The sequence below is a fragment of the Mesoplodon mirus genome (genome assembly GCF_964341445.2).
Source record: "Mesoplodon mirus genome assembly, chromosome: 15".
Taxonomy (NCBI): Eukaryota; Metazoa; Chordata; class Mammalia; order Artiodactyla; family Ziphiidae; genus Mesoplodon; species Mesoplodon mirus.
Window position 1 is genome coordinate 78,163,215 of NC_138991.1, and position 22,530 is coordinate 78,185,744.

Consider the following 22,530-nt stretch of genomic DNA (forward strand, 5'->3'; position numbering starts at 1 on the left):
CCGTTTTCACACCTTGATTGTCCCCCTCGAGCTGATCGCCCTAATTTCCCCTGTGACTTGGTTCTCCAAAGAACCCCTCCCTCTCTCGCTCCTATGTCAAATGACCAGCTGGCAACTCTGTCCACTGTGACCATGCTGACCTTGATGTGGCCGTGGTGATCCACCTTGGTCACAAGGACAGCCAAAATGAGCGAGTCCACGCCGCAGGGGCTAAGGGCATTTGCTGGGCATCCTTGGTCTTGGGCCAGGGATGTCCTGGGGAGAAAGGACATGAATGACAAAGTGCCTGGGCTTGTTATCTTAGAAACTGTACCCGGTCTGCAGAGGAGAGGTTTTCTCTTCTCAGCTCCTCTTCACAGAGCTTTCCCAGGAGCATCCACGGCCAGCCGAAGAGAGCCAGGGAGGCGATCCCCACACATAAGCTTAGGAAGCCTCCAGATGATCCAGAGAATGCCACTGGGGAAGTGGGGACCTAATGGAAAAGTCACAGTACACTAGGATAGAAAGCTTTCAGACCGAAGGCTGGTGGGTCCAGACGTCTGGGTTTGGGCCTAGCATTTGTATTATTTACTCAGTGATCGCTTACTAAGACAGCAGACTGGCACTGTGCCTAACACCCACTCCATTCCAGCTCTGATAGCCTTTGGGCCTCTGCGCCAGGCCCTGGGAGGTCTCAGGGGTCTGCACCCACCGTATCCTTTGCCAGGATCGCAGTGCTCACTGGCCCATCTCCCCCTCTGCTCTGTGCTCTTCACCTGCTTCACGGGCTTCATTTTACCTGTGTTTTTCAATCTCAGTTCAAACTTTATTTCCGTAGACAAAACTCTACTTCTCTTTAATACAAATGTTCAAAGTAAGGAGTTTTATCATCCCTACCTCGAATGGGGGTGATGATTTTTCTGGCTTCCTCTCTTTTATGAGTATCATCATAGGCTCATGGAATGTCATAGATGCAATGTATGGCAGTCAATGACAACCTTTTTGTTTTAACGCCCAAATTGTCTAATCCTGGTGCAGGGTGGGCCCTTCAATCTGGCTCCTGTGTTCTTTCAAGAGGACACCATTAATCACTGAAGTCTCCCTTGCTTTCTGACACAGCAAAATATCCCCAACTCACCTTGACTTCCCTGCCCAAGCTCTGGGATCAGCCATTTGTCCAAGGAGCTCTGGATTCTTTGAGGGCAAAGTCCTTGAACTTTAATGATAGTATTTTTGGATAAATTAAAGGAAATATTACAGTACCCAGTGAGTAATAGATTTGAGAAATGTAAGGTATAGATGCTGAAATAATAGAAGATTCTATACGTATACAGAGAAGGAGGTAGAGGGCAGATTTGGAAAAGGATGTTATGAAAATTAGCAGCAGAGCTGAGCACCCATAACCTGGCTGCCATTGTGAAGGTCACGGTGATGATTCACTATATGCCCTGTTGGCACTTCCTTCAGCTGGGGATGGTACCCAATCTTGAGTCACTTTGCTGAAAAGGGCTTTTCCCTTTTTATTGGCGGTCACGGCTCTCAAATTAGAATCATACAGGGAACATTGCTACTAGGGCTGCAGTATTGTCAATACTACTGTTTGTATCAAGGGTACAAGAAGTTCAGAGGTCATCATTCCAGGACTAGTATGAAGGCTCTACCATGCTATCGGGGACCCCGGCTCCTCTATCTTTCCATTCAGCCACCTTTAGCGTATATCTTCAACCTCCTGCCAGTGGCATCATTTCACTTCCAACACTACTATCCACACTTCAGCCAGGAGAAAATGGAAGACGGAAAAGAGGCAAAAGGCAAACTGACTCTGCCTTCTGTCCAATAGTACCATCAGGCACCTTCCACTTACATCTCATTGGGTAGAATCGTGTCACATGGTCATCCCTAGCTACAGTGGATGCTAGGACATGTAGTTTTAGCCAGGCACATTGCCAGCTGAAATAAATACTGAGTTAAAAAAAAAGTGGGGAATGGATATTGGGGAGGAAACTGCAATATCTGCCACAAAAATACTGCCATCTAAGGCAAAACACCAGGCTGCATGAGCATGGAGCCTATTTTATAATTTTATTATTATTGTTAACATTTTACAATATTATTACTTTATTCCTATTTTAAATAAGAATAAATTGTAAAATAATGGAGGGACAGGAGCTATGCCCAAAGATGGGGAGCGTTAAGCAGCAGCTGGATAATTTGGCCACCATAAGTCACCTTCCTTGGCAGTGGAACACTGCATGCGTATAAACCACTAACTAGTTTTAGTTTTTCTATCTCTCTTTATTAGTAGTCACAGCTCGCAGATTAGAGAGAACGTTGCTCCTGGAGCTACAGCGTTGTCACAGATTGAAAGTCAACTCAAAGACACATTGTGGGTAAAGAAATATTTTCCCAAACTGAGCAGATGCCCTCACGTCACTTGAATTTAAACAAAATGAATCCTGCAGCCCCTTGGAAAGAATGGTGATATTTCTTTCCTTCAATCCCTGGACTGTCCAAAGCTCACATCTTCAGAGAAGAATGTCTGCTTTTCTGAATAACATACGAACTGTTTAGATCTTCATTTTGAGATCCACCCTTCCTGAGAATCTTTACTCTGCTAGAATAATTAAGTGGAACTCTTGGTGAGTGAGCTTGGTGCATCAACCATGACCTCCAGTGGGGCCTCTACAAGGAAGCTGTACAGTGGGTCTTTGAGAAAGAATGAAGAAGTGTTTTCCTGCCTTGTTAGCAGACCCTGTCTACTGTCTCCCGCCCCAGATTTAAATTCTTGATTACCAAAATAATGGTTACTCCCTGAATCTTGTCATTGATTGAATAAAGTGGAGCTTCATTTTATATGATTCACTGTAAGGCACCCTCCCCCTACCGTAGAGCTCCCAGTTTCTGAACAGTTTGGGGGCATGCCATGGTATGGAGGGAGCCAAGATTTCCAGATAAATATGTTTTTGTAAAAATGCAAGAATAATTCAGATATTCAGAGATCGTGATTAGCATTTTTTATTATTCCCATTCTCATCTTCCAAATGTTGTTTGAGGGGCGGGAGGATGAGGATCGGGGAAAGATGGAGAAATGCCACAACTGTGTGCATAATTCAAGCCAAAATGTACTTTTGCCCCCATCTTCGCGGCAGAGGCACTTGAGGCCTGAATCGTCCAGCCCAGTTACCCTAACTCTACATTTCTCTTTTCAAGTGTAGTCACAACCCACCCTGAGTGCTCTTGACCATCCTGCTGGGACAGCATGGGATTCTCCTTATCGTCTGCTATGTTTTACATGGAGGATTATTGAGCCACAGAGAGTTTAAGGGGTTTTCTTGGTCCCTGTCTAAGCCAGGATCACTCTGGGGTGGTGTATCTCCTCTCAGGAAAAATTCCAGAGTCAGACCCAGAAACCCATCATATTCAGTCCTTGTTTTTTCAGCCATCTAAGTGAAATGCCAAATAAGCAGCACAGATACCTTTCCTATCTCTTCTTCTAAAATACGAGGTTTTCTGGAATTCCCTGGCGGTCCAGAGGTTGGGACTCTTCACTTCCACTGCAGGGGGTATGGGTTCAATCCCTGGTTGGGGAACTAAGATCCCACATGCCATTCAGTGTGGCCAAAAAAATAAAGTACCAAATATAAAATAAAATATAAGTTTTCATAGTAGAAAGAGTGCCTCATCACAGGGAAAAGTAAAAAGAGCTCCATTTTGAACACAGTTAAACAGTATGTCCCAGTTGCTACAATGAAGTGAGGGCTGGATTTGCAGGGGATCCCTCAAGCCATGGACAAGCAAATCCTGGGTCCCTTCTGAGACTCAGATTCCCAAAACCTGTGCAAGAAATTCTCCATGAGAAGTCAACTGTCCTTACTAACACCATTGGGGATCCAGGGAGAAAAACAAGGGAACAGTTGCATTCAGTTATCTTCCCCTGGGCTATGATAGAGAGGTCTTATGTTGAGGAAAGAATTAGCATGTCTCTGTCTCTGTCTCTGTCTCTGTCTCTGTCTCTCTCTCTCTCTCTCTCTCTCTCTCTCCATGTGCTGGATAATATAATCTCAGCATAATACATTTGGCCTCTGTTGCATTGAGCAATGACTGGGGATGGCAGGGCAACTCCCCCTAGGAGGATGTGCCAGGAGATGAAAACATGGCAGAAAGGTGACAGGAGAGGTGAACAAAGACACTGCCCCTGGCCACATCTCCTGAGCAAAGACGAAGGGCAAGCAAAGACATGATGAAGAGCAGCCCGCTTCCCCTGCCGTAACTGCACACATTAAGGAAGAGACAGCAGACATGCTTCTTTCTAGCTCAGCCTCTTCTTGGCCTCTGGGAACATTCACAAACATGGTCTCTGCACAAGTGAGTTTATTCCTCACAGCCTCCTGTCTATTTAAAGAGTGAAAAATCCATCCCCTCCGGTCAGCTCTCTAATAAGATCATTACCCACTGCATGTGTTTCATCCTCAGGCCATTCTTGACCTTGGGTACTCAGAGTCGGGAGTGTTTTGATACCAGGTGTAACCCCTTGACTGGGTCAAAGACACTGCTGTGAGAGGGGGCAGGGAGTGTGTGTGGAGGCAATGTGCTGGAATATTCACTCCAAAACCCCCAAACATGCCCAAGAATAACAAGAACATTAACCACTGACCCAAACACTGGTGAAATTCTATCTCCACTTCTCCCTCCACCACTAAACATGAAAATACTATCCCTGAAGGGATGGAGGGAACATCCAACAAGAGGTCCAGGGAGAATGAGAGCAGAAGAAGGGCTGCTTTGAGAAAGAAGTCCAGCAACTACCACACTCTTCAGTCACTGGAGAAAATGTCCCCTTGTGACAACTAAACACAGACATTTTTTGCTAGTTTGGAAAAACAACAGACTTGGACTTTTCTTTCCAGGATAAAGACATTCAGTTTCAGAAGGCCTTTTTGTCACTTTTTCTTGGCCTGTCTCCACCTCTTCATCCCCATCTTGGGTCGTTCTCCCTTCCTTCACTCCATCCCAGCCTCACTGGCCTTCTCTGTGTTTCTCCAATGAGACAAGCCATCCCTACCTCAGGACTGTCTTACTTGCGGTTCCCTCTGCTAGAATGTTTTTCCCCCAGATAATTACAGGTGTTCAGGTTTCACTTCAGATGTCACCTTCTCAGGAAGGTCTTCCCCAGCTACCTATCTCATGTTGCCCTGACCACTCTCTCTCATTTTCTTCTTCCTTTTCTTCTTAGCAATCACCATTTTCTGACCTGATCTTATTTATGTGTGTATTTATTGTTTATTCCCCCCAACTAGACGTACTCTCTAAGACAATAGGACCCGTGTCTGTCTTGTTCATGGCTTTCCTGTGCCTAGCATGTGGTTGACACTTGTTGATTGTGTGGATGAATCTATGGATAAATGGATGGAAGGATGGATGAGTAGATGAATGAAAGAATTGAAGGAAGGAGGAAGGAAAGTTAAATAGGTTAGTGAGTGGATGGATGAAAAAATGGATGGATGGATAGATGGATGGATGGATGGTTAGAAATAATCAATGATTTGGCTGAAGTATTTTACCCAGTTTGGTAGATCTTCTGCTGACCCACACCAAAGAAACAAACACTGGATACTGGGGCTATAACTCAAGCCACAGTGGTTAATCAATTGAAGCTGTGATAAGGAAACCATAATTTGATTCCAGTCCTAAATGAGCACCTAGTCTCCTTCAAATTAGCACTTTTTCTTGATATGCTTTGATGTTTGATTAATATCCCATCACACATTAGCCCTCAGAAAATTCCCAAGTAGCAGGCTAGGAAAATTTCCTGATGATTTAGCTTTTTGAAGATAGAAAAAAAACTAAGCCATGGAAGGAAAACAAGTTGGGAATACCATCCTGGCTTAATTCCAGCCCCTGGAGTTGTCCTTGTCCTGAATTTTTAAGGGTGGCATTTCTAAATCATGCTTCTCCTATTTATTTGTTCATTTGCTTGTTTGTTTGTTTTAGAATAACCTCAACATGGAAAGTGCCTCGACATTGGAAACCAGCTCTCCTCTCTCCAAAGAAACACCAGGGGAGCATTCAGACCACCAGGCTGCACACCAACCATTCCCCAGACAGCAATTCCAGCAAGAGGCTGGGCCCCCTTCATTGCAAAGAGATGGCCCCAGATCCTTTCTCCTTGATCTACCAAACTTTCCAGATCTTTCCAAAGCTGATATCAATGGGCAGAATCCAAATATCCAGGTAACGCTTAGCAACTGAAAGGTGAAAGAAAATGAAACAGCCCATGTCTTTGTTTCCTGATCTGATTCCAAAGCAGCTGCTGCCTTACCTCACTTTTCTCCTTGACCCCTTAATGAATCCTGCTGACAAGCATGTTATCTCTATAAGAGCAGTGTTGTATTTCATCTGTGTAACACCCTGGATTATGAGATGCATCATTATTTTATCAACCACTGAAAAAAGAAAGCAGTGCTAATTAGAGTATGACACACCAATGATTATAAGATACATCCTGATTTCAGAGCTGTTGAAATGTAAAAACAGGGACTTCCCTGCAGGTCCAGTGGTTAAGACTTCGCCTTCCAATGCAGGGTGTGCGGGTTCAATCCCTGGTCGGGGAGCTAAGATCCCACATGCCTCACAGCCAAAAAAACAAAACCTAAAACAGAAGCAGCATTGTAACAAATTCAATAAAGACTTTAAAAATGGTCCACATCAAAAAAAAAAAAAGAAATGTGAAAACAAAACAAAATAATATGCTCTGAAATTGATGAAATATGTTAGCTATAGGGAAAGGCCAATCAGACACATGAGTAGATGAGGCAGATCATAGTGTGATTTCTAAGATGCTCAGGAAGACACTGTCTCTCAAATGCCTCTCTAGCTTGCCTTAAACAACAGAAATTCCTTTAGGCGCTGACAACACTTCAGTTGCTCCAAAGTGTAAATGACTGATAAAAAACTTTTGATAAGAGGAAAGGAGGTGATAACAGAAGTTTCTAGGAGAGAGAGGAGCACATATCACTAAGATGAGATGGGGTGAAGCTGAAGGAAATGGGAGGTTAGGAAAGAGGTACCTGGAACTGAAAATAAGAACTCTCATCTGCACTGAAATAGCACAATTTACTTTACAAAGTAAAGGTGGATCCGATTTGGCTCTCCCAATACCCTTATGGAGCCCACGTCATTCCTCCAATATTATCAATAATGCAACTGACTCTCAGGAAGTTCCCCTTTGGTTTGCCCAAGGCCACATGGCTAGTAAACAGTAGTTGGGGCTCAAATCCAGTCTCTCAGGCTCCCAAGAATACTCACCCTACCATTTCATGTTTCAAAATCAAACTCCTCATTTTGAATTTTGCTTGTGCCTCCCACTGTTTCTTCCCAGAGACGGTACCCATGGCGGCCGAGGGCAGCTCGTCCCCCTGGGCAGCCTGGCCCTGTGCAGCCCGAGTCCTCAGGTGCCTGCTTCCATACTTTTAAGTTTATCCTCAACTCTTTTCATTGGAGAAAGGGCAGCTTGTCCTTATTCTTTCTCTGCATCAAATGCCAATTAGCTTCCATGGCAGGAAGTTCCTGAACCTGACCTTGGAACAACTGATCCATAATTAGGTTAGTGGTCTCTCCCGCAAGACTAACGCTGTCTGTGTCACCCTTTTAGATCAGATTTCCTTGGCCAGAGTTGTTTTGCTCCTAACACCAGTGTTGTTGTGACTACTGAATGTCCCTGAGAATACACCTCGATGCCGTGTTAGCTTCTGGGAAGTTAAGAAATGCAAGCTGTTCTCCCTCCAGGAAATGACGTAGGTGTAAAGATCCCAGCTACCACCCAAGACAGGGCCAGAAGGATTGTGGAGACAGAGGCAGAAAAAGCGCTGTGTTCCATGGAGGGCAGACCTGAATAGATGGGATAGTTGGGAAGATTAGGTCAGGGCAGCGTTGAGGGTCCATAAGTGAAAAATGTTTCGGAGGTCACTGTTTGACAACCCATGTGCTGAAATCACTGCCTGGACCAATTAACATTTCCAATAGGTCTTGTACTGTTCTAATTGATTAATGGGGAAAACAGGCCTTTCGATCCACTGCCCTCTCTCCGGGAACCGGTCACATGACTCTCTGATAAACAACAAAGGATCCACTTGGGGGAGGTGCAGACTGGCAAAAAAAGGCACAGACATCTCCTTACTGTTGCTCAAAGAGCCTCCCCATCACGCCTTCATTGACAGGAAGTGATTTTTCCTTGTTGATAGATTTTACAGTTCTAGGACTAAACCACCCTTATCCCAAGGATGCTTAGATCATGCCCACAACAATTTTAGGTTTGCTGTAGCTTGCATTTTTTTTTTCAGAGATGGGAAATGTCACTGTGGGGCTTAATGCTGAGGACTGAGCTATTAATATAATCGATTTAAGAGTTACTAATATAAACTTACAAGAAAAGACCTGGAGGCAGGGGACTGGAAGGCTGCAGTCCCCTCATTAGAAATTTACTAAGCACATGGAGCTCCACCTAGAACCAAATTTCTACCAAACTTTCTCAGGATCCCCTTTCTGTCTCCCAGATAAATCCATCCATCAGGAAGTCCTCAGACCCCACTTGGGCCTTTTTAAAACATTAACCTGTATATGTATGACTGATTCACTTTGTTATAAAGCAGAAACTAATAAAAAAAATTAACCTGACTGTCAGGGAAGAACAGTGGAGCAAAAATGGTCAGGATCCTCAGATCTGGGGAACCCAAATGACTTTTCCATAAAAAGAAAAGGTCAGCCATGAAGCGATGGATTTGTGCATGAGCTCAGTAAAGCCCCCGAGCTCGCAATCCATTTTTCATCAGAATAAGCTGTGTTGTCTAGCCAGACGCAAAGTGAAGAGTGCTTTGGAACAGTTCTGCTGGGCTTCCTGAGGGATGAGAGGGTGGTTGGAGTTTATGGGTGTGGAGAGAACTATAAAGTGAGACAAGGGAACAGAGGATAAGTGGAGGGTGAGTTATGAGATCACCACACTTGAGACTCCCCAACAAAGCCTCTTGGACTTTTATAAAACGCAGCTTCCCCTTGTGCCATCACAAAGGGTGGCAGCGGAGATGGGACAAATGGAAAGCATTCGTCCTTGTCCCCTCTGAGCCCACAGCCACCTGTCTGTATAGACTTCTAACAGGTGCGAAGGAATCCCCACTTTGTCTTCACTCTGTCTCAGCACCGCCCCAGCACATACAAGAAGTTTGCCTCCAGGAGCTGCTTCGGAAAGGGAGGCTTTGGAGCACAGGCGGGAAGGGGACCAGGCTACTCCTATGAGGTCCCTATATGTTTCTTGAGTTACCCTTTGGACAGAAGAAATCACTATACCTCCCAAGAGTATAGGTTTCCCCGTAGATCCGAATATCAGGGTTTCTGGCAAAATGGACCCGAAATGAATGAGGCTCCAACCCAGATGCCATCAGAATCAAAGACAAGGCCAGCCCTGTCCTGTTGCCCGCCAGCCAGTTGGTTCATCCCATTTTTGCCTTGCACAAGCCCTGTGTCTGTTAACCTTCCGCAGGCAGTCGGGGTGGGGGTGGGGGGTAGTGCAGCCTATGTTTTATTGATCTGATGATGGAACACTGAACTGCATTCCTGTCCTTTCTCTTTCTGGAAGGTTATGAAAGGGGAGTGTTAGTGACTCAGAAAGATGCTCAAAGAAAGACTAACGCAGCTGCTACCCCTGGGAGCCCCAGCCCTAGGTCTGAGTGTGAGTGTGTGTGAGGGCACGTACATACACACAAACTCACACACACACACACACATATGCAGCACTGGCCACTGTAGCCTCATGCTCCACTGCACTTGAGTAAACTAGCTCCCCGGTGGTCCTTTAAAAGATGAGGTGCTTTCTAAAAGGGGGTGATGGTTTTCACGTTGTCAGCCCTTGCCCCTTCCTCAGAGCTCTGGTCTTTTGTTGAAATCCACTGGTTTGACACAGGGCCGATTCAGCCAAGCAGACAGTCCACCGGTCACCCCAGGCCATCCAAGCATTGTCTCTCCCTGGGGAGCAGACTGAAAGCAGGTGAAGGCGTATCAGTGGGTCGGCTTCCGCTGCCGGGGCCACTGGCCTGGTCTCCCCCCATCCCCTGGCAACCTGCCCCTCACCCCCACCTAGCCAGCCCTCACTGGAGCCGGGAGCTACCCAGGAATCTGATACCCCTCTCTCTGGACCTCCCCCCAGCCCCCCTGTGTCTGCAAGCATTTCCCACGCTCCAAGGCTGGGGTCTGCTGTGCACCCCTGCCAAACCGCCCACACCTTTCCAAAGTGACAATGCTGAGCTCTTGGGCCTCTTGACTTTTAGGAAGGGAAATCCTTTAAAAAGCCCAGCTTTTTTTTTTTTTTAAACCCCTGAAGCCAGGTGGCCTCCGTCCCAAGTGGATTGGTCTCCCCATTTTAAGACTGGCTTCAGGCTGTGGAAGTGAGTGAGGGGAAAAGAAAAGAAAAAAAAAAAAAAAAACAATGCACAAAAGAGAAAGAAATAGCCTCAAACTCCTGAACCCAATCTCCATATTAAATTTAAAACAAAACTAGAAGTTGGGGGTTTGGCAACGAATAAATAAATAAATAAATCACTCAGGAAAGACAGTAAATCTCCCAGGAGAAGTTCAACTTGAACTTCGGTATCCTTGGCTAAGTTTCTGGTCTGCAGCTGATGGTCAGATAGCAGAGACAAAAATCTCTAAAATAAACTCATTATTAGGCTCACTGCATCAATTCATGACCGCGGTGGCTATTCACCACCAAATAGTTCTCTTTTCTGGGTCAATCTGAGATCTGTATTCATTTCAACCAATGTATTTATTTCTTTTCTTCCATTGAGGGAGACACAAAAATAGTCATCTAAAGGCCTTTTTTTTTCCCCTCGCACAGACTTATTTACACGGCCGTAGACCTCTTGATACAATCAGATGAGTTGGCCAGGGCTGCAGGTGTCGTACGTGCTTCTACTTCTGATTTCCCCTCCTCCGTTTTTCCTAAAATCCTTTTGGAGTGGCAGGCCTGGCCAAGTAAGAACCAAGAAATCTCTGTGCCCAAGAGATGGGCCCACACACTCCAGGGGACAAGCTGGTATTGTTCAGATTCTTATGGGGGCCCTGCAGTCCCTATCATGAGCTAGAGTCCACCAACCTGCCCTTGGGCTCTGGTACCACTGTTTTGTTGACCAGGCTTGGCCTCTATGGCTGCATGCAGGTTACTCGACCTCTCTATGCCTCAATTTCCTTGTCTATACAATGGGAATGATAACACAACCTGTGAGTAGTTCCTCTGCAGTACAATACTCAGTAGTAGTAGGGTTGTTGTGAGGATTAAATGAAATCATCCATGTGAAGCACTCCGCACAGAGACAGGAATATGGGAAGATTCCCCAGACTGGGGTATGCTGGTTGGTGATGTCAGTGAGCATGGAGATGACAGAGGAAACATATAAAATAATTAAGAATCAGGAGTTGTGAGTCCAGCTCTCTACCTTCCTTGCTGTTCACCTCAGGAACGTGGGTTCTCTAAGCCAGTTGCTATGCCTGAAATGTGGGTTTAACTTGTGTAGAACAAGCAATGATATTTGAACGAGCACGCTGCAAATCTCCAAGCATTAACCACACTTACTGGAGCTGCCAGAGTTGTTTTTAGAGCATCAGTGGGTCTGCGAGGGAGGGATTATATATCTTCCTGGTCCTTTGTGTTCTTTCTTCGGCAATTGTCAAGGAAGAAGGGGTACATAATCGGGGGTCTAACCCTTTGCTGGAGACTGTCATCCTGTCCCCGGATGCTCTGTGCTTTTGAGGAATCCTTTCACCTCCCAGGCCTCATTTTCCTCTCTGGGAAATAAATACGAACCCAAATCTGCCTAGTCACCATAGCTCTCAAGGCTTAGAGGACCAACTTAGAAGCTTCTAGAAGATTCTCCTGAGTTCAGAAAGTCAAGGCTTCTGTATTCCCAGTGTCATTAGTTTATTATCCGTTAGACTAAGAATTGTGTTGGTTTCCCAGTGGAAAGTGCTTTTCAGAGCAAGAGTAAAGGGTTTGTTTCTAATAAATGTTTAAACTCTCAAGAGGAAGAAAGAAACAGGTAAAGTTACAAAGGATTTTATCATCCTCTCCTAACTTTGGATGGAATTCTCCAAATTGGCACCTATTCTAGACTCTCTTTCTCAGAGCTGACAAGATTCTGATAGAAGTTGGAGTCAGGTCTTTTGGAAAAGTTCTCTTTCTTTTAGTATCTTGATTCATGGTACAGAAAAGTCCAGAAGAAACCAGTGTACTAAAGATGCTTCAATTCTGTGTATGAAGGATGCAAAAGGATGGTAAGATCTATCCGCTTGGAAATCTGCTGTGCTCACGACCACACCTTCAGCTCATCACACCTATTATTGTTCAAGACATTTTTAAGGACAGATGCTTTGATGCTAAAGACCATGTAAATATAATAAGAGCAACAGGAAACATAAAACTCATCTGCACTATTCGAGAAGTCATGATCGTGCTCATTAAGTCTTTTTAATTGGATGCCTACGAAATTTCAGGCTCAAGATTACACTTCTTCATTTGATGTCTGTATGAGGTTTCCATATTCTTAACTGCAGGGAAGGGTGGATCCTAAGCTTTGTGTGTTTTTTATTGTGTGTGTGTGTGTGTGTGTGTGTGTGTGTTTTAATTCAGTTGGAGCAGTGGCTAAAAAGGAAAGGGGAAAAAGAAACCTCTAAACTGATGAGATTTAGTCATCAATATAGTTTTTGGAGTAAATTCATATTTTGCTACTCATTGCCTGGCCAGGCAACAAATCTATTTTGTTTGGATCTGAGCAGTAGTTTGTGGGGGGAAAAAAATCATATTGACGGTAATAGCTTAAAACATGAAATTGTTTTGATTCCCAGCTTGGAGAAATTGCAGGGCACGTTTTGTTTAGGCAATCCCTTTGACTCCAGTCTGGATACAAATGGAATACCAAAACTGTCCAGCCCATTCCCCCTTATCTCCTACCCAGAGTCTGATTTCATTACCATAATTGCAGGCTTGCCTGGCTCTTGGCAGCTTCTCCCCTCCAAAACCCTTAATAGCCTTGCAGACGATTGTTGCGGCTCAGTTGTTCTGTCTGCAGGCACAGGGGGCCTGGACTGCAGAGGAGAAAGATTGTCTTCAAAGGCTCGGCATCACCATGTCACTGCCCAGCTCGGGTCTGCGCAGCCCAGCTGTGTATTTCTTCCGCATTGCCCTTACAGCGTTGTGTGTGGGTCCAGGTCCCCATCCCTTTCCAACAACCATCCCTCCAGCAAACGGCAATGATACAAGGCAAATGATGTAATTCTTTCTTTTCTTTTTTCCTTTTCGGGGATTACTAAACATCCCATAATTATTTACAAATATGCAAGGGATGCTTATGAGACTGGGGTAATGGTGGTGGCATGGAAGCAAGCCAGTGGTGCCCTTCTAGGCATCCCACACCAGAGGAAGAGATGCACTCGGCCTGCCACAGCCCAAGTATACTCTGGGATGGAAGGCCAAACCCTTAACTTTGTGTCTGCTCCACACCCTTAACTTTGTGTCTGGACCACGCAAGGCCACAGCCCAGGCCCACCATGAGCTGGGTAACTTCTTTAAAATGTCAAAGCAAGTAGAATTCAAACCTTCCCATCCCTAAGACAAAAGGAAGGGTCTGTTTGTCTCAGGGATTGGCACGACCTGGTGCAACGTGGCAGAGTATGTCAGCAAATCTCTCAGATGTCCAGTTAGGGCAAAACTGGAAAAGCATCTGCCCAGTACATCTTGCGCTGATTACTTGGAGCGCATGTTTCTGATTCATTTGCACATAACTCATCCAGGGGGTGTTGCAAGAGCTATGTGATGGCCAAAGGAACCCAAGGAGTCTTTTATTGTGTTTTTTAAACAAGTTTCTCTATGTTGATTATCTCTCGGAGCCAAGAAGCTGCATTCCTTCAGCCCCGTGACTTCCAAACTAGGCTCCATAAATCCAAGAGCAAGTTCTGACCTTGACTCTGGGACTATCTGCTCTGACCCTGAGGGTCGGTTAAGGAGTGTGTGCTGGGTCTGGACTAGGGATGAGTGAAACTCAAGCTGTGACATCCTGGACCTTGAGGACCTTGTGCTCACATCTCTACACGACTTGTGGCATCCAGCCCCCACCAGCATCAGTGGCCTCTTTGCTCACTTGGTCACAGGAGGGGACGCTACCTCGGTGACTGACTTTTTGAGGGGCAGTACGGCAAAGTCTGTAAGAGCATGGGCTCTGGAGCTAGACTACCCATGGCTGCCAGTTACTACCTCTGTGACCTTAGGCAAGTTGTTAACTTCTCTGTGTGCCAGTTTCCCTGTCTGTAAGAAGCTGTCTTGCAACCACCCCAAAACTTAATAGCTTAAAGCAACAACCACTGGATTGCTCATGGTCCTGTGGGTCAGGAGTTTGAGCAGGGCTCAGCCAGGAGAGTTTATCTCTGTTCCATATGGTATCAGCTAGGGTGACCCAACTGGGCTGGAGGACCCAAAATGACCCCACACACAAGACCGGGGCCTCAGAGCTGGCCAGTGACTGAGAGGACTCTTTGTTCTCCTCTACGTACCCTGCCTCTTCACATGGTGGCTCTGTGAGCAGTGGTCTAGGCTGGGCTTCTGTACATAATGGTAGGAACTTGCCAAGAGAATGAAAATGGAAATTGCAAGAGCTTGTAAGGCTTGTCACATTGTCACACCTAACACATTCTACTGGGTACAGTGAGTCACAAGGCCAGCCCAGACTGAAAGGGAGGGGAAACAAACTCCACCACTTGATGAGAGGTGTGGCACACACATACCAGAATGGGAGGAATTGCCGGGGACATCTTTGGAGATCAGCAGCCACAAGGGTCAATCAATAAAACCAAGCTTATAAGGCTGTTCTGAGGATTAAATAAATTAATATATGTAGAGCCTTTAAAACAGTCCCTGGTGCAGAGTTAGTACTCAGTAAGTGTTCAGTTTTATTATCATTATTCTTGTGCCACTTCAAGAACATACACAGTACATGTTTACTCCTTGAATTAAAGGCTTCCCAGCAACACAGTCATCAGTTAATCAGGGACCCTAGTGATGCATTGCTTCCTCCCAACCCGAGGCCTGTGTGCATCCATTCCTTTGGCGTCCCTGGAGGTTTTCCATTCTGTGTCACAATGCAGCCTCAGCTTTCCTATGTGAGGGATGCACATTTCCCTCCGTACTCTCGGACTGTCTTCCAAGGGTCACCCGGCTTAGAGGCTGTTGACTCCTCATTGACCCTGGCCTGTTCTGAATTCTTCAGGTCACCATAGAGGTGGTGGACGGTCCTGACTCTGAAGCAGATAAAGATCAGCATCCGGAGAATAAGCCCAGCTGGTCAGTCCCATCCCCCGACTGGCGGGCCTGGTGGCAGAGGTCCTTGTCCTTGGCAAGGGCCAACGGCGGGGACCAGGACTACAAGTACGACAGTACCTCAGACGACAGCAACTTCCTCAACCCCCCTGGGGGGTGGGACCGTCCGGCCCCAGGCCACCGGACTTTTGAATCCAAAGAGCAGCCAGAATATGGTGAGTCTACCACCCAGTAATATAAAATTGGTGGGGAGAATAAATGAGACGATGAGGCCCAGCGAACGTGGAGCCAAACAAAACCCCGTTTACAGTGTGTGGCTTCGGGTCTTCAATGAGGCAGACCTCATACAGACTCTGTCCACTCTGTCCACAGAAGCCCCAAGAGGCCCCCAAAGCCACATTTTTCTGGAAAGACTATAATTTTAAAATAATACCAATTATCCTAGGAGAGAACTTTTTTTTTCAGTTAAGGGTCTTAGAGGTTCTGCCTTATTTTTCCCAAACATTTTCTTTTCTTTTTTTCCAAAATGACAGAATCACCAAGTTCACTTCCTCATATGTTTGACTGTAAAAATTCAGACTAAAAATCAATGTAGTAAAAGAGATGTACCCTGTTGTCTCCTTTGACCAGGCAACTGTGTCATAGGCAGTGGAGTGGCCCTTGGAAACCCTCATGGACATGTATGTCACGAGTTGTCAAAGTGAGGCCTCCCCACCAATAAAGTTCAAGACCCCAAATTGGGACTTATAGTTTCCCCTGCGTTTAGAGTAGGATAGCTGAGATAACAAGCAATTTCTAAGTTCAATGACTTAAAATAATGAAAGTTCTTTTCTCACTTAAGCTGGGATGGGAGATAGGGTTGGGGGAATTCTGCTCCACTCAGTCATTCAGGGGCCCAGGCTTCTTCCATCTTGAAGCTCCACCAACTGTGAGGGCCTGCAAACTAGATGCTCTGCATCTTGCTGGCAGACAGTAGAGAGATAGAGCCTAGAAAAGGCACACATGCTCTTAACCCCCTCAACCTGGAGATGACACACATCACATCTGCTCAAATTCTATCGACAAGACCTCATCATATGGCCCAACGTAGATGCAAGGGAGGCTGGGAAATGTTTTCTATGTGTCCTAGATGAAGAGGAAACAGATTCAGAAAGCATCTGGCCAGGTTTCATGAGGAATCAGGCAGTGTGCCTTGTGTTATAATGAGAGTATTTTATATCTTACAAATGCATCCACCATCGTGATATTCTTGTGGTTCAGCCTCAGCAGACTTAAGTGAACACTCTATGACGATGACTTGTCTAGCACCATTTGCATTCTCACCCTTACCCCCATTTTTCAGCAGAAAGACCAGTTGTATATTAGAGAGTCATTTCTACCTGCTAATAGATGATCTTAGGCAACTTCCAAAAGAGTAAGACCATGTTTTTCCCAGCCACATCATTTAGTTGTTCAACTGACATTGAACACGTCTTATGCCCATCACTGTGCTAGGTACTGGGAATCCAAAAATGATTAAGACACAGTCCTTCCCTAAAGAGCATCTCACCTATCTATGGACAAAAGGAGAAAAGTTAACTGATAGAGCAAAGGGTGCCACAGCAGAGATATACATCAAATGCTAGGGGAGCATAAAGAGAGCTCCCAGACCCCACCCAATCAGGAGGCTCGTAAAACCTTCTCCTTTCCCAGAAGAAGTCCAATTTATTTTCCAAGACAAAGGATTGGGAACAGTAGCCAACCTTTCTACAGCACTTGCCTTTCACAGTTCCTCTTCATAGCAGCTCTCACAGATTAGCTCATTTAATCAGTTCACTGAGGCAGGGACCCATTTTACAGATGGGGAAACTGAAGCCTGGAGAAGTTAAGCAACTTTGACCTCAAGGGTCAAGACCTAGGATCCATCTCAGACAGTCTGGGTCCAGCGTCTGTCCTCTTAACTACTATGTTATTCTGCCTCTCTGGAAAAATAAATAAATAGCACATCTTTTAGGACAGTAAAGTGTATTTAGAAAGGGACAGTTAGATTGGAAGATAGGAATGGGAGGAAAAGGCCAGGGTGGAACTGAAGCTGGGTTCAGGACTAAAGCTGAACCTGTCTGCCCAGACCACATGGAACAAGGTCTCTCTGAGTGGGGCTCAAACCCTGGACCTCAGAATCCCTCCTTTGCCTGTTAAAATTTAACACCCATCCTGGGCCCCAGCCCCTTCCCTATATACCAATGGTTTTCCAGGTGTGGCTCCCAAGCCAGTTGATCAGCATCACCCAAGACCATGATAGAAATGCAAATTTTCAGACCCCACTCCAGGCCTGCTGAATCAGACTCTCTGGGGTGGGTCTCAAAAATCTGTTTGAACAATCCCTCCAGCAGGCTCTGATCTGGAAAAGTGGGGTCCAAAGGACCAGTGTTTCTTAGTATGGTTTCTCATACTCTCCTAGGCAATTTTTTAAAAATCCTGATGGCTGGACTTCTCTCTAGATCAATTAACTTGGGATCTCTGGGGGTGGGGCCCAAGCATCAGTGTCTTTTAAAGCTCTGTGGGTGACTCCAATGTGCAGTCCAGGTCAAGGGTCACTGCTGTCCTTCTACTGAACTAGAATGTGCAGGAGTGAGACTTGGGGTCTTTCTTGGCTTCTTTGTTTATTTCTTTTTTCAACCAAGGTCACCAGGTGATTCTCTTGCTTACTAAAGTTTGAAGACCACCACTAGAAACAACTTTTTCATCTAAAGCTTTTACAGAATATATTCTGCCAAATTTATGAACATTAAGAATACTCCCTCCATTTCAGTCTTGAGGATAGAATTTGCTTCTGCTGGGGCAGTTACTGTGGCTACCAGAGCCACCTTCACCCCAGCTTTCTAGATCTATAATACCTGGGGAGTGAGTGCCCTGCATCTGGATCTTACAGCATCCCTGGGTCATGGGGAAACTCCCATCTTTGGTGATTTTAGAGTCTCTTTTAGTAACGTCACTATCATTAGACCAGACATCAGGATTGCTACTTTATAAAGAAAATCTTGTCCCTTATGATACCTCTAAAGCAGTGCTTCTCAGACTTCTATGTGCACGCAAATCACCTGGGACTCTTGGTAAAGGCAGCTTCTGAAGCCGTAGATGCCGGAAAGGGCTGGGAGCCCTGGTGAAGCTGACACCGCTGGCCCTCGGACCACACTTTTAGAAGCGAGACTGTAGGTGTGTAGCTTACACGCTACAGTAACTCAGTAGCATTTGCAACATGGATGAATAATTACTGCTTCTCAGTCTTACTCACAGGGAACATGTGACTTCCAGAATTCTTTACAGCATCAGATGAGCTCAGTCCTCTATTATTTCAATCAACAAGAAAGTATAGAGCAATTTCTAAGTATGTATCCCTGTGTCGGGTGCTGTGGAGGATACAAGGAGAGAATATACAGCCCAGGAAGGTGAGGTCCATGCAGTGGCAAAGCAGTGCGCGTCACTGAACCTGAGGACTTGCTGCCTCATCTGAGACCAGCTACAATTGCCACAGGAACTGGGCTTAGTGGAAGATGTCTATCTCAAATATTTGAAGGTAGGATTTTTAATAAGAATGTAAATGTCTGTGGCCAAAGAGTATTTCAAAAAATCCTAGATGAATAAGTAGAAGGTAAAAGCATCTGTAGAATAAATTACAAAAATACACAACAGAAGAAGTTAGACCTAATTTGTGATTGAGTTGGCTCAACTTTGGACCTCATGTGTTTGAGATACTTAAGGTATCATCCAGGGCAAAGAAAGCATCCAAATAAATATTTTTCTTTCAAATAGTAGTATACCATTCCCCAGATTGCTCTGAATAACCTGCATAATGAAATCAGATGGACACAGCTTAGTGTAACTGGGCTGGGACTCAGTCCTTTGCAATCCTCTGACAGGTCACGGTCTTATTTTAATAGATCTCACGGTGATTTTTTGCAAGGGTTTTTCTTTGTAACATTAATTTATACTCACATAAGTGAGTATCTTAAGGAAGGGCTGCTGGGGCCGGAATCAAAGTTGCTGGAATATCAGGATATAGAACAGGATATGGCCAGAGCGGGCAGATCTCAGATCTACTCCCAGCTCTGCCAAGTTTGAGCTGTGTGACCTTAATCAAGTACCTTAACCTCTCTGAGCCTCAGTTTCCTTATCCATAAAAGGAGAGTGTTTCTACCTACCTTGCAGGATTGTTATAGGAGTTCAATCAGGGTGTGTAGACAGAGGAGCTGGTTAAGACAGGCCCTCAATAACTGGCAGCCACTATCATCTAGGATTAGGATAGAGGCTTTCCAGTGGCCGAGCCAAGACCCAAGTCACTTCAGTTGCCCAAACACTATAGCTGGCCCACAGAACTCTAGTGCCCTGAAAGTGTATAATGACCACTTTAAAATTTCAAACAACATCCCTGTAACCCGGCCCTCAGCCCACTGCCCTGTGGATTGTTCTCTGCCCTCACCAAGCTCTTTGAGGTCACAGATAGGGGCTGTCCAAGCACCACGTAAGTGTTCGCAGGGACTGTTTTCTGCTGTCTTTGTTGTCATCTTTGTAATTACTGCTGCTCAAGTTCATCTTCTGCTCTGAGTGATGCCCTGGTAGGTGAGCCAATGAGAACAGGCTTATTTTATTATAGCAGAAAGGGATACTGCCCTCAAAGCTTTGTCCCCCAGTCAGAACTTCCCTTTCTCTCCTGCAAACACATTAAACAAATAGAAATCCCCACGAGGAGGGGCTTGGATGGGGTGTTCATCGGGGGCTGTATGCTACAGACACTTCCAGAGAAAGGGCTGACGTGCCCACTTTTCCCCAAGAGGTTGTTTCACTTCGTTGCTAGCCCAATAGAAAGGATCAGCCACATGGCTGTATACGTGTTCTGTGCCTAACTTTGGGGGACCAGTATTTTTAAGTGTTTGGAAAATAAATGACTTTGTGAGCATTTAAAATAAAGACATGGCCTTGGTGTGGTCTTTTCCATGTTTCTTGTGCTAGGGGTTTGCTGCATTTCTTGGATCTGTGGGTCTACAGTTTCCATTATATTTGGGAAATTTGGGGCCATTATTTCTTCAATATTTTTTCTATTACCCCCACTTCCACCCCTGCCTCCCACTTTGGGGACTATAATTACATGTGTATTTGGATGCTTTAGGTCGTTCCACAATTCATCAATGCTCTGTTCATTTTAATCCATCTTTTTCTCCCTGTTTCATTTTGGATAGTTTCTATTGTTATGTCTTAAAGTTTACCAATCTATTTTTTTTGCCATGTTGAATCTTCCATTAATCCTATCCATTAAAAAAATAAATAAACTTCAGGTTTAGTAGTTTTTAATCTCATTAAATGTGATTTGGATCTTTGAAAAGAAAAAAAAATTTTTAATAAATACATAAAATAAAATAAAGACATGGAGACAGCCACTTAGTGAAGTAATAAATCCGTCATGGTTCCAGGGTCTGCTAACCATCCAGAGAGCATAGCATAGGGAGGGTTGTTATAGTGTATTTGTGACAGTTAGCTTTTGCTGCTTTAGAAACCGCCCCTAAAACTTAGTGGCTTAAAAGAAAAAAATGTCTTCTCTCCCAAGAGTCTGCAGATTATCTGGACTGTTGTTCTGCTCAGGGCTTGGCTGGGGCTGCACGGTTTAGCATGGCTTCATTCACAATGATGGGGTCCCAGCTGGACAGCGGGGGGTGCTGGGATGATATCTGAGCCTCTCTCCTTCTGGTCCCTCACCCTCCAGGACGCTAGTCCAGGCTCTTCATGTGGGTGGAAGACTTCTCTACAGTGAGAAGGCAAGCCCTAATGCACAAGCACTTTGCTAGCTTCTGTTTGCATTATATTTTCTATTTTCTCATTGGCCAGAGCAAGTCACATGGCCCAGACTGGGGTTGGTGTGAAAAGGTAGTAACCAAGGGGGTGGATACAGGAAGAATTACGGAAGTCATTTTTCACATCATCAGACACAGTATTAGCATTCAGTAATTCAGATCCAAGAAACTAAAACAAGACATTACCTCCGGCAGAGATTCCAAAATGGTGTGTTTAATGCTAAAATCTCAAAGTTCAGGGATGATATTTCCCAAAATTATTGCAACAGGGAGGAAAGGTCACCAGAAATTTCTAGATGGTTGAGGCCCCGTTGCTTCTACTGATCCAAGCAAGACACCTCTTGGCATCATTGGATCATGTCTTAGGCCGGTACCCACCCCACAGGTGACATGGACTCTACCTGTGTGATTTAATCAGCTTTTTCCGACTGATCCACTGCCCCTTTCTTATGAGTCTAAAAACAGTACCATCTTTACTGGTGACTTTTTGGTGTGGTGGTTGTTCCCTTTAACAAAATCTGGTACGGGTGATTCACACAGGAGGCTCTGAGTGTGTTCACATGCGCGTATAACCTGCTACACATGGATACACCGGCTGACAGGAGTGCTATCCTGTGATTGTTCCAGGCACATCCCTCGTGTTCTCGGAGAGTTTACCAAGAGGTCTGGGAGGGAGTAGCCACGGCCCCCTCCTCAGCGGTCTGTCCAGTTCCACTGCGTTAATGCCCAGGAGGAGATGGGAGAGATGGAGGCAGCTGATGGGGGGAAGCGTGCCCACCTCCCTCACATGAAGCAGTAGTTTCAAACATCTGCTTGTCCCTGTGGCTGGAAAACCATGTCTTAGAAAGAAATCAAAGTTTGGAAAAATCCCTTTTGGGAAGTGGGGAGAAACGGATGGGGCCCCTGGGAGCAGGTGAGGTGTGAGCAGACTCTTGGCTCTGGGTTAGGGAAGAGGACCAGGAATCCCCCCACCAACTTTGCATGATGGGCTGAGACTCAGTGGCCCTGGGTTTGCCTGAGCGGTGTTCAGAGTGATCACCCTGTAAACGACGGCCTGGGAGCCTGGCACAGGGCCCACGGTTCAGGTAGAAACATGTGTGGACTGCATTCTTGCCAGGCCTAAGTAATCATGATCACCGCGACCTGTTCTGAGCAGAGCCGACCCCTTCCCTGCGAGGCACATGTCTGGGGCTTGGTGCTTGGCCCTGGCAGAGGCCCCAAGTCTGGAGGAAGATTTGGATAAAGCAGGAAAAAGTAGTTCAGAGGGGAGATGCTGCAGAAAGGGTCAAGCTTTAGAGATCAAGGATTTAGCACCAGGGCTCAAGCTTTCCTTCCTCTTACGCTTATGACCTTGAATGGGTCACCCAAGCACTC

At 45.5% G+C, this 22,530-nt stretch overlaps 1 protein-coding gene across 1 annotated transcript in view; it reads left to right on the forward strand.

The window, feature by feature from the left end:
- The window catches only part of ISM1 (isthmin 1), a 78,803-nt gene that overhangs the window by 43,306 nt on the left and 12,967 nt on the right, over nucleotides 1-22,530 (forward strand). Inside the window, exons 2-3 of the mRNA XM_082645297.1 lie at nucleotides 5,971-6,210; nucleotides 15,282-15,546. Of these exons, the coding sequence (XP_082501423.1) occupies nucleotides 5,971-6,210; nucleotides 15,282-15,546 (505 nt within the window). The remainder of the gene's footprint in view (nucleotides 1-5,970; nucleotides 6,211-15,281; nucleotides 15,547-22,530) is intronic.